Below are 12,206 nucleotides of genomic sequence, written 5' to 3'. Positions count from 1 at the left end.
GCCTCAGTTTCTCTACTTATAAAGCTATACTTATATAGGCCAATAAAGATGCTGCTTAAGAATGTTGGGATAATATGTATGACTATATCTTTGCCATAAAAATTAATATATGAGGCTATTCTGGGGGGAGAATTATGTACCAATTGTTATTGCCATAGTTACTACCATGTTTGTAGCCCAGAATACATACATTAGGTTATTGGAAGATGTTTACACCACAAAGCTGGTGAAATTTGACATTTAGAATATTAAATATGGATAATTATTCAGAAAGTAGCTCTCTTGTGACACTTTAGACACAATAAAGACAATACAATCTTTACCCATGATACTCATGACCAGAAAGAAAATACATAAAAAGATTGGAAGAAAATATTTCAAATGCCAACCTGATTATTATCACAGGGTGGAGAGATTACAAGCTTCTCTTGTTTGTTTTACTGTTTCACGTTGAATGAATGTATTGTCCTTCAAAAACTAAATAATAAAGTCATCAGTCCCATTCTTTGAAAAAATAATGCATACCTGTCTCTTGGCAGCTGACTCCATTGCCCAGGCATGTGCAAAGCATTTGCTTATTTCCTTGTGTCTTCAGCCACTGCATCCCCACGGAGTAGACTACACCACTGTCTGTGACACAGTGGCCATAGGGGGCTGGCTGGGGGTGAGGCTGCGGTTGGTAAACGGCTGCATGAAGATCAGTGAAGGGGCCAGATCCTAATAGCATGAGAAGGGAAGGTCACAAAACTGGGCAAGAGAAGACAATTCTCTACTTTCTGCAGTCAGGATCTTCAGGATCTCACAGAGATCACTCTGAAATCCATGTCATTACTGGTCTGGGACTGGAAAGAAATGTCCCTTATTTGGCAGAAGCTTTTGCGTTTAGCCTAGGAAATAATCCACAAGTGTCTACCAAATGGTCTCCATCCTCCAGCTCAGCTGGGGCTACTGGAATTATATTTCTTTTTGTTTGTTTTTTGTTTTTTGTTTTTTTCTGCCCAGTCTGTTGCCCAGGCTGGAGTGCGGTGGCACCATCTCAGCTCACTGCAACCTCCACACCCTGGGTTCAAGCAATTCCCCTGCCCCAGCCTCCCAAGTAGCTGGAATTATAGGCACATGCCACCATGCCCAGCTGATATTTTTGTATTTTTAGTAGAGGCAGGGTTTCGCCATGTTGGCCAGGCTGGTCTCAAACACCTGACCTCGGGTAATCTGTCCACCTTGGCCTCCCAAAGTGCTAGGATTACAGGCATAAGCCACAACGCCTGGCCGGGATTATATTTCCAAACCACAGACATCATGTCGGCACTCCATACAGCAGCTACCTTCAACACATCCTCATTCTTCTGTGTCTCTGAGCTCATTAGAGGGTGCCTTAGGCAGCTGTCCTGGATTCTCTGGGGGTCACCTCTACCTTCCACACTTTATTTCTCCTCAGGATTATTTGTGATTCTGTTGTGTTTTTTCTAAAACCAATGGATCCTCTTAAGACAGCTTTCCTTTCAGAATAACACAACAGGATGTGTCAATCTTTTCTTTCAACTTTTAGATATCTGTTCTCTTGAGGGCCAGGGCCCACAGCAGAACAGAATCAGGGCTGATACTAGACCGAAGGTACACTGGATTCAGTGCCTCCCTAAGTGTCACTGAACACTAGAAACCAAAGATGTTTCACAAAGGATCCCAAGGTCAAATGTACTGGGGAGACATGGTGCCCATCCCCTACACTCCACCATGGAGCATCATGATGTAGAGGAACACAGAGATTCTGCAGAGCAGGCTCCATTTTGTTTAACCCATTGCTTCTCAAACCTTTTTCAACAATGGGATCTTTTCAGTACTGGCAATATTCATAAAAATAGCTAACATTTATAGAGTGTTTATTCCCACTTGATTCCCACCTACTCTTCTAATCTATTTTGGTAGATTGACATTTATAATTTTTTTAGTCAATAGCAGTTTGATTGACGATAATCAAATACCTCAAATATATTATCAAGTCTAATCTTGTTGGCCTTCACAAGTGCTCAAAGCAAGACAGACATTCATCAAAAGAAGAAAAATTAGAACAATTAATATTTTTAACTAAAGGATGGCTGAGACGCTATGTAACAATGTTGGCATGTCATATAGTAAAAAGTTGATCAAAACATATTAAAAATAATAAGAGAGGCATGCCTATCCTTGTTGGCCATATTTCTCTCATCAGATTTTTATGAAACATTTATGATGCAAAAATCTTTTCATCATACCAGAAATGATTAAAACTTGTTTTTTATAAAGAATGCTGGGCCGGGCGCGGTGGCTCACGCCTGTAATCCCAGCACTTTGGGAGGCCGAGGCGGGTGAATCACGAGGTCAAGAGATCGAGACCATCCTGGTCAACATGGTGAAACCCCGTCTCTACTAAAAATACAAAAAGTCAGCTGGGCATGGTGGCGCATGCCTGAAATCCCAGCTACTCAGGAGGCTGAGGCAGGAGAATTGCCTGAACCCAGGAGGCGGAGGTTGCGGTGAGCCGAGATCGCGCCATTGCACTCCAGCATGGGCAACAAGAGTGAAACTCCGTCTCAAAGAAAAAAAAGAATGCTTACATAGCATGTCTTTCATGCCCTTCTCTAGGTCCTATCTGAATTTCTGAAATTTTGAATGCCAATACATGAAGAAAAGGGTTGTGTGTTACTTTATAGAATGTAACAAAGTTTGCTAGGGCATGGAAACCACATTTAAAGAATGGTTTCCACTAAAGCAAGCGCTCAATGTCAGGACAGGGAAGTATATTTCAATCTTTATTTTAAAAAAATAAAGCAAATGCACTTTTTTTGTCCTTTCCTAGCAAGTAGCCATATAATTAATTATAACCCTCATTTCCCTTTCAATGAACTTTGGATATTCAAAATATGTGTGTGTGTGTGTCTGTGTGTGTGCGTGTGTGTCTGTGTGATCTATTTATGGTAGGTTTTATGACGCTAGCATTCTTTAAACCTCAGCTTTATCTTTTGGAGCTACATCTAGCTTTTTTTCCCCCTAAGATTTATCTGCATGCCATTTTCACTTTTTTTCTCAAAAATTAAAACCTGACATTAAAAAAGTTTTAACAACCCATAATGTGTAAATGATCTTAGGTTATTAGCTGAAATGCTGCAAATTATTTCAAATGGCATGTCAAAGGAAAGACGGGTTTGCAGAAACATTTCTTGACCAGGCTCCCCATCTCCCGCCCCTGCTGGCCCTGCGCCTCTCACCCCTTGATGTGGTCTGCAGAGAGGTGTGCCTCTCACACTTCCACTCTCCTCGGCCGTTGCCTGTACAGATGCACTGGAGCAGGATTCCTCGACTATCCTTCTTGCTCCAGGTGTCTCCAATTCTATAGGATGCCCTCGTGTCCTGATCGTTGCATCTATCTGTGTCACAAAGAAAGCATACAAATACAGACATCAGGTCGAGAGTGGCAAGTCGTCCATTCAGACTTAAAGAAGGAATGCTAGCCATGCATGGTAATATAAAAATAGCTACTTTTAGCAATATGCTCATATTCAGCTCTGGTGCTGCAAAGTATTACACTTCTGAAAGATGAAATTACATTTGTTACAGTGGAAAGGGAGCTGAATGGTTTAGTCTAGTTTCAATCTGACAAACTACGTTTTCATCCTTTTATTTATTTATTTATTGCTTTCACACTGTTGCTTTGACTAGCTTCATTCTCTGGAATGAAGGAATGATGGAATAGATGGAATAGATGGAATGATGGAATAGATGGCATTCTATTCCATCTTTTTCCTTCTCAGGTTCTCCTAGGGTTCTCTTAGTCATCACTACGGCCTGCCTTTCAATAGAGAACTTGCTTTAGAAAACTAAAAACAGGCTGGGCATGGTGGCTCATGCCTGTAATCCTAGTACTTTGGGAAGCCAAAAGGGGTGAAACACCTGAGGTCAGGAGTTCGAGACCAGCCTGACCAATATGGTGAAACCCCATCTCTATTAAAAATACAGAAAAAAAAAATGCTGTGTGTGGTGGTGGGCACCTGTAATCCTAGCTACTCGGGAAGCAGAGGCAGGAGAATCACCTAAACCCAGAAGGTGGAGGTTGCAATAAGCCAAGATCACACCCTTACTGCACTCCAGCCTGGGTGCCTGGCGTGGTGGCTCACGCCTATAATCCCAGCACTTTGGGAGGCCGAGACAGGTGGATCATGAGGTCAAGAGATCGAGACCATCCCAGTCAACATGGTGAAACCCCGTCTCTACTAAAAATACAAAAATTAGCTGGGCATGGTGGCGCGTGCCTGTAGTCCCAGCTACTCGAGCGGCTGAGGCAGAAGAATTGCCTGAACCCAGGAGGCGGAGGTTGCGGTGAGCCGAGATCGTGCCATTGCACTCCAGCCTGGGTAACAAGAGCGAAACTCTGTCTCAAAAAACAAAAAAAAAGCTAAAGATAATGGGAAGGCAAGTAGGTCACAAAGGGTCTTCACCCATTGCTACAAACGAGCTATAAAAAGATGGCAATATCTCTTTCTTCATTTGTTGCATAAAAAATTCAGTGGATTCACAATTTCTTTGACTAAAATGTTATTTTCTCTCCCGCCTACCCAAACACCTACAATATTTAAAAATCACTAGCAAAATAGCCTCAACTTAGTCAGTGTCAGCCCTCCAATGGAAGAGTGAGATCAATGTAAAATGGTAATTTGTGACTAAATAGCCATTAGTCTGTGTCCATTTATCTGGCAAATAGATTATTTAAGTTATAATCCAAATTTGCTCTGTGCTATGATGTGAGTATAGAGGATCTGATTTCTTTGCGGTCAGATATTGTTGCAACTACTGGGTTACAGATAAAAACAATTAACAGTTGACATAGGTTCAAACAAATATACACCCACATCCATCTACCATAAGAATGGAAGTTTGCGTGAAGGTATAATTACTGATTAGAGCTTTTCCCCAAATCTCCCCTAAAAGTATTATCATCCCCTGAACCTCCATAGTACTACTTTCAGTATTTCTATTAAAACTTTTAATATTGTGTTTTGTGATGATAAATATGTATAAAACTTACTCATCTCCCTGACCCCCTAAGCGCTCTTTGAAGACAAGGCTAATGTTCAATTCATATCTACACCCCTCTAATACCTTGAACAAAGTTAAGTGCTTATAAAATTTTCTAGAATAAATGACTTTTCTTTGAGAAACTTTTCCCAACTTGCTATTCAAAAAGTTCTAAATAATAGATAAGGTTTGAATCAGACATCTAATTTCTCTTAAGCTAAAATATTGCCACAAAGATCTTGGAAATCTGATCACAATAACATTTTAAGTGCAAAATATCTAATAAACCAGCAAGTTTCGGTCAGAAACTTTACCACTTTTCATGAGAGACCTATTTTTTTGTTAGCAAAGAATCTGAATTTGGAGATGACTATGTTAAGATAGTTAAATGTTTTAAGGTAAATAAATAAAATAGGTTCAAATTATTTGGTTTTGTTTTTAAACTTATTTATAACACAAGTAGTTCATGGCTGTTTTACTTCAATGAACTCTATAGTTGCTATTAGTTTAAAATTTCAAAAAAGGAGGCTTGAAACTCGAAGGCAATAATTAAGACCTCAAGATAATCTTAGAAGGAGCATTAAAGGTGCCAGAGGCCAGCTTCTTTACATCATGAATAAAATGTGTTAGGTCAGAGACATTATTCTTAAATCCAGAGTAGATAAATCATTTTAACCTATGGGATCAATACTTTTAAATTTTATCAATTTAGCCTATAAATGTGCTTTATTTACATTTCAAACATAGAAGGAAGACTAAAGCTTTTGTTCAACTCTATGTCAGTGGCAATGAGGTGAGATTGAACCTTACTGAAATACTTTTTTTCTAAGTATGCAGTCTTCTCTGAAGATACAGAATCAGTTGGTTATGAAAGTTTTCTTGACATCCAGAAGTTATCAGAGTGTGTTGGTATACTGGATGTGTTCTAAGTAACAGAGTATTACCCTTCTCTCTAGGAATCCAGAAAACAATACCTGGCTTAATCTCTAACATAAATACGTAAAACATACTTCTAGAGGTGCAAGTGATGCGTCCGCTGCCTTCTCCCAGGCAAGTACAATCCACCATCATCCAGCCTTGGTAGGGCTTCTCCCAGGTTTCTCCGACCACATAGGAAGTCCCAGCAGCATGATCAAAACATTTCTCAGCTGTAGAGAAATTTGGAAGAAAAACAGGAAAAAAAGTTATTTTGAATTGTGCAAGGTCCCTGTAATTTAAAGTGTAGTGTGTAAGCAAAAATTCAGCCACATTTTTTTTAAGTGGCACTCTGTTCAGAAAGAATGACACACCCAGCATCTAAGCACACAGTATGTAGCCAAGGCAAAAGAAAGCTCAAGCTGAGTTGGCAGGCAGAAATTCCATCCTCCTAATAAGTACATGGACTACATATTTTCAGCGAGCCCCAAACTTCCCACCAGCATTTCCAGTAGCAAGGATCTATGTATGTATCTAGTCTGTGGAAGACTACATATGCAAAATTGCAATGCTAATTATAAATGACCAATTATAAAGTTTGAGTGGCCTACATAAAATAACCAAAAAAGCTATTTAAAAAATGTTGGAAAGCAAAAATAACACAAGACAAAAGCCTCTAAATCAGAAGATAAGTAAACAGATTAAAATTTATAACCAGAAACTTTTGGGCCTATAGTTACAGAGTTCAACTTAGGATTGAGACCAAAAAGAAGCTCAACAATTTTTATTTTGAAAAAAAATTACCAGAGTGTGACAAGCACACACAATTTGATGTTTCAGCCCAGGACATTCCATGTAGAAATGTGTTTAAAGTGTCATTTTTTTCTTTTAAATAAATTATATCTCAATCAAGGACGAATCTAAGATCAGCTGTAAGATAAATGAATGACTCCATTCTAAATCTTTCAAGTCTAATTTGCACTTTTGAAGCAAAGTTAAGACTTCTACGTGTGGTCAGTACTTTTTGATCTGATTCCTGTAAGAAGACTATGGATTGTATAATTATTATTTCAAATAAAATTCCCATTTCTTTATTGGTTCTCATTGGAATTCAGGTCTATGATCTATATAGATATGATTCTGGTCCAACCCCACATTAGAACTAAGCATCCCCAGCTCTTGCTCAGCACTAAGACTCACAAACCTATAGGCTTGCAGGTCCATTCTCCTTTTCCATTGCCAAGACACACACACTCTAACATGTAACCACCAGTCTCATGTGGTCTCCTCCAGGTGTCGCCAATCTTGTAAGACTGACCCCCTTCATGGCAGCGGTCTGTTGAAGATACAAAGCAAATGTTAGGAGATATATATGTACATATATATTAAAATTTTTTTTTTTTTTTTTTGGTCTCATGTTCCACTCACAGTAGGTCCTTGGGTTGGCCAAAGTAGAAACACAGACAACAGTTTTCCCATCAGAGAGAGGGGGAACATTAACAGATCTGGCCACTTGGAGTCAATTCAATTAAGTGTCTGGCTTAGAACACAATGGAAAACCACAGAGAAATCTGGATGGCAAGGAAGAGGTCATAAATCCTGGTTTCCCAGAGAGATCACAGGAAATTGGGTCCTAAGCAGAAAAGAAAGGCTGGGAGGCTTGGTCTTCACTCATACACAGCAGGCTAAGACTAAGACTAATTCAGTGAAAAGGCCACATCAGGCATAGCATTCCAGCTTTTGGGAGGATGGAGAGCCTGTATTTCACCTTAGGATAGAAATGTCATTTTGGTGGAAAGCAGACATATACATATAAGGAGTGGAAATTCTGGTAGTTTTCTAAGTTGTTAAGCCCAATGGCACAGTCAAAGGCTGAACTAGATTGTAAACACTATGGACTCTTGCCTCTTGGGATCTGCCCACAAACTTGGATAAACCCTAAATGAAGTATGGGGAGAGTAGATTGGGCCTATTCACACAGGACTTGCTCTTTTGAATAGAAGCCTTTAAGGTGACTTATATTTAAAGAATGGATTTAAAAACTTAAATATCATGTTAATAGAATACATTCGTAACCCAGTGAATCATACTGGAAAGAGTGCCTTGGCTAAACTTGATGAGAATCAGCCTGGTTTCCAAAGTTCCTTAGCAAACACTATTGGGTTAATAATGTTGTATTATCCCTAGGAATAGGGACATCTGCTTCCTGGGTATAACCCACTGGTCACCAAGAAACCAGACTGTTTCTGTGAGGTGCAAGAGTTCTCTGCATTGCAAGCAAGAAGAGCAGACAACACATGGCTGGTGAATACCTTCCCAGTCGCTGCAGAAAAGCTTCACAATTTGTCTGGCTGGAAGATGTCCAGGTGGTTTTAAATGGGCAACTCGCCTAAGCATGTCTTACTGAAATGAAACCCAAGAGGTCTCTTGATTCTACTATGTACACAAACACACGCACTCATAAATGCACACACATCAAACACAGATTCCATCTGTGCTCATATCCATCTTTAAGAAACACAGGAACCAGCCAGGTGACCACTTCAGAGTACCTGGTCACCAGGGATAAATCTCAGTTAGGAATAGCCAGTCATGGATAACAGAAAATGACAGTGACGGTAACAGAAATTCATATTTATGATATTTTGGGGTCACTGTAAAGAATGTCTTCCTTACTTGCAATAGTGCAGCTTATTCTCCCTCGCCCAGCTCCGATGCATGTACAGTCCCAGATCATGGAGTCTTTAGGACGCTCATAAGTGTCACCCACTCGGTAAGTGTTCCCAGTGTACTTGTCAAAGCAAGTCTCTTCAGCTGGGGGGAGAAGGAAAGTCCATGTGAGCCTCGCTTAGGTACAAGGTTTTCTAGTTCACTAATCCCCTCCAATGGAAAACTCGCTTTTCTATTCTACAAATAGCATGGTACAACCACAAGTATAAAATGAAGTAAGATAAACCGATTTTTTACTCTAGGCTCTAATAAGGCCATGTTTTTGTTGTTGTTTTTTTTTTAACCTTGAAAAATTCTCAAATTTTCTGTAAATTATTATATTACAAAGAAATCTCAGGCCCTTAGGAAAAGGTCATATCAAATACTAACATATGACAGCTAGATTTGTGAACGGTTTCAGATTCCAATCGCTGACTCAGGAAGTCAAACAAAGGTTCACATAGAAAGCAAACAATTGGCTGGGCGTGGTGGCTCATGCCTGTAATCCCAGAACTTTGGGAGGCCAAGGTGGGTGGATCATCTGAGGTCAGGAGTTTGAGACCAGCCTGGCCAATATGGTGAAACCCTGTCTCTACTAAAAATACAAAAAATAGCCAGGTGTGTTGATGTGTGCCTGTAATCCCAGCTACTCGGGAGGGAGGGTGAGACAGAAGAATTGCTTGAAGCCGGGAGGCAGAGGTTGCAGTGAGCTGAGATCATGCCACTGCACTCTAGCCTGGGCGACACAGCGAGACTCTGTCTCAAAAAAAAAAAAAAAAAAAATTGAAAATTCTCACCTCCCACCAGGTACTGATATTTGTTAATCCTACCATTTCCATTTTCCCTTCACCAGTGCTTCTCTGACAGAGTTGCTATAATTTACAAGAAAGATATCAATGGTCGTACAGGAATGAGAACTTTGAAGTGGCTAGTGGTTTTGTGTTAACTGCAGCTGACAAATCATTTTACAATACAGCGTCCAAAGTGTTTTCTGGCTCATAAACTTATAGTTAAAGATTTGAGACTGCTTTCTAATAAATTAAAATTTTATAAGCTTTTTTTTGTGGGAGGACACACAAAGTCTTTCACTTTCTCATCAAAAACTTTGGGAGAGTAAAGCAAAAAGAAGACTCTAGGAACTAATCTGGGAAAGATTTGTTTCTTTGTTTCAAAGGTAAAACCACATGAAAAGCAAAGATAAACAGTTTTTAAATATTTATTAAGAGGAAATGAGAGGTAATTCTATTAGAAAAAAGGTGTATGTAGTTTTACTTACTAATGCAAAGTTTAACAATGATCACTTCATCTATTAAAAGACACTAACTATGGAGCTTGTGGTCACTTACCTTCAGGTTTACTCTCGCAGTTAAAACCTCTGCTTCCTCCATAACAAGTACAAACCAAGGCATTGCCCAGGTAGGTCCGCTCCCACTGTTGGTTTATCTGATAGTGTTTCCCATTGTCATAACAACCAGCTGCAAATAATTGAAGGAAAAAGTTATTACGTTTCCATTCCTCCTTTTCCCCAAATTATGGAATTTTCTTTATGTGAATATTTAGGTATATATTTTTTTCCTTTTAACGTTGCTAAAGGTTATATACAATGATGTCATTTCCATCTGGCCAGTGGTCTACATAAAAAAAAAAAAAAATGTGATTTCAATTGTCTGCCTTCAATTGGAAGGCAGACAATTGAAATCACATTTTAAAAACATTCAAGGAACTTCAATATTCTTTTGGAGTAATAGTCAAAAAGGACAACTTTAATCAGGTTTCTCAAAGCAAAGGGAGGGTGTGTCTTTGAAAAACTGAAAGAATTCCAACCTCTGTTCTCAGTGAAGTACCCTGAGTGGCCCTAAAGAGCTCAGAACTAATTACATCTCTTCCAAGTTAGTTAGAAACAAGACAGCTATTTCAATACCCCCTTTTCACTCTCATTGTGAAAATATTTGACCCATTATTTAACAGCAAATAAAATAAGTAGTAGTAAGGACCACACTCATCCCATCCGGAAAATTTGTCGGCACGCATTATTTTTCTCTTTAAAGGCAAGTTTTGGTTAATTCCTAGAAAGACAATCTGAACGTGCAGAATTTATCAGAACACGGGAAGATCGCAGAGTCCCCATCCTCCAATGCAGAATCTTATCATCCCAGGCCCTCAGAACCAGCCTGCTGAAAACTACATCCTTTTGTGTGCACAGCTGGCTTCTCTCAGCAAAGCGCGCACACCCACGCGCACACGCGCGCGCACAAAACTTCAGCCCCAACTTTGGTCGGCTTCAGAGTCCCAGCCTTGCGGCAGCCTGTTTCAGCCCACGGTCGGTACTCACGCTTGCTTTGACTGACAGCCACCGGGGACGGGGGCTGAACGATCTGCTGAGCCTGCCTCTGGCTCCTCGAGGCTCCCGTGGAGGGCACCGCTGTCCCCAGGCACAGGGCGGCCAGCAGCAGCCGCAGCCTGGGCCCCGGACCCCTGAGCATGTTGAGATGGTGGGGGAGAGACGCCCTCACCCGGAGGCAAGCGGCCACCAAGTCTGGGTCCCTTCGCAACCTGCGGGAAAAATCCCTTCCAATGCCTCCCGAGGGGTGGACGCCTCCAAGAAGGTGGGGGCCAGATGGTGGGGAAGGGGACGGGTGGAGGGACCGAGGGGATGGAGAGGACCAGAGAAGTTGTGGCTGCAGGTCCCCTCTCCCCGCTCGCGCCTGGGGTTCCCTCTCCTCCCCCGGTGCAGCACAGCCGGCGCGGGCGGCCGAGCCCCGGGAGCCCGGGCTTATATTGGACGGTCCCCTCCCGCCCCGCCGGAGGCCCGGGGCGTGGGGAGGAGAGACCCGCCGGGCTCCCCCGCCCCGCCCGCCGCAGCCGCCGACCGCGCGCCGATTGGCCCGGGCTCCGGGTGACGTCACGGGTGCCTGTGGGTTCGCAGCGAACAAAAGAGATGCTGATGGCCCGCCAAGACTGGGGCAAGACAACTTTTTTTTCGGTTTCCTTTGCGGTCGTCAAACTTTTTAGGGGATGGGGGAAGGGATGGGTAGCGGCTGGGAGGAAAGGGAGTGGCTGGACTTGGGTGAAGAGAAGGGGTTGCAGGGCGCTCCCCCTCCCCTTTTCTTTTTTATTGGGGGTGGTGGTAGTGTTTGAGGACATTGCGTCACCTCTGGCGGGGGGGAAGAAATCTCTGCTTACAGGAGTGTATTTTGTGGGGAAGAAAGCCCATAAAATAGCCACCACCTTGCAGCTGTAAGAATCCAGACTTTGCAGGCCCGGGGCGGGGCCGCCTGTCTCCCCACCCTGCTCCCTTTCTTGGGGCTAAAGGGCACTGGCTGGGGACTCCCATATTTTGTCTTCACAGCTCCGTGTTCGGACTTCGCCCCTTCCCAGCGCTGTGCCCGTCTGGCTCTGAGAAAGCGCCCGCGGGCGGACCGGGAGCGAAGGGGAACTTGGACCTTTAATAAGCTTCTGCTGAGCACCGGGAGTTCCGCGGAGCGCTTGGCAAGTCCCGGGAAGTTTAGAGAATAAAGTTTTCTTTTGCTAGG

At 42.1% G+C, this 12,206-nt stretch overlaps 1 protein-coding gene across 29 annotated transcripts in view; it reads right to left on the bottom strand.

Moving 5' to 3' along the window:
• Positions 1–11,519, bottom strand: part of FN1 (fibronectin 1) — a 78,985-nt gene extending 67,466 nt beyond the window's left edge. For all 29 annotated transcript variants that reach the window (XM_017534956.2, XM_017534960.2, XM_017534962.1 and 26 more), the window contains exons 1-7: positions 11,006–11,519; positions 10,020–10,148; positions 8,641–8,778; positions 7,169–7,300; positions 6,060–6,197; positions 3,246–3,404; positions 526–717 (exon numbers count right to left, since the gene is read on the bottom strand). In XM_017534956.2, coding sequence (XP_017390445.1) covers positions 526–717; positions 3,246–3,404; positions 6,060–6,197; positions 7,169–7,300; positions 8,641–8,778; positions 10,020–10,148; positions 11,006–11,156 — 1,039 coding nt within the window. In that variant the 5' untranslated portion in view covers positions 11,157–11,519. The remainder of the gene's footprint in view (positions 1–525; positions 718–3,245; positions 3,405–6,059; positions 6,198–7,168; positions 7,301–8,640; positions 8,779–10,019; positions 10,149–11,005) is intronic.
• Positions 11,520–12,206: the final 687 nt, after the last annotated feature.

Source organism: Cebus imitator, unplaced genomic scaffold (genome assembly GCF_001604975.1).
Source record: "Cebus imitator isolate Cc_AM_T3 unplaced genomic scaffold, Cebus_imitator-1.0 Scaffold89, whole genome shotgun sequence".
In the NCBI taxonomy this organism is placed as follows: Eukaryota; Metazoa; Chordata; class Mammalia; order Primates; family Cebidae; genus Cebus; species Cebus imitator.
Note: the sequence above shows the minus strand (reverse complement) of the source record. Positions and strands in the feature narration are given on the sequence as shown.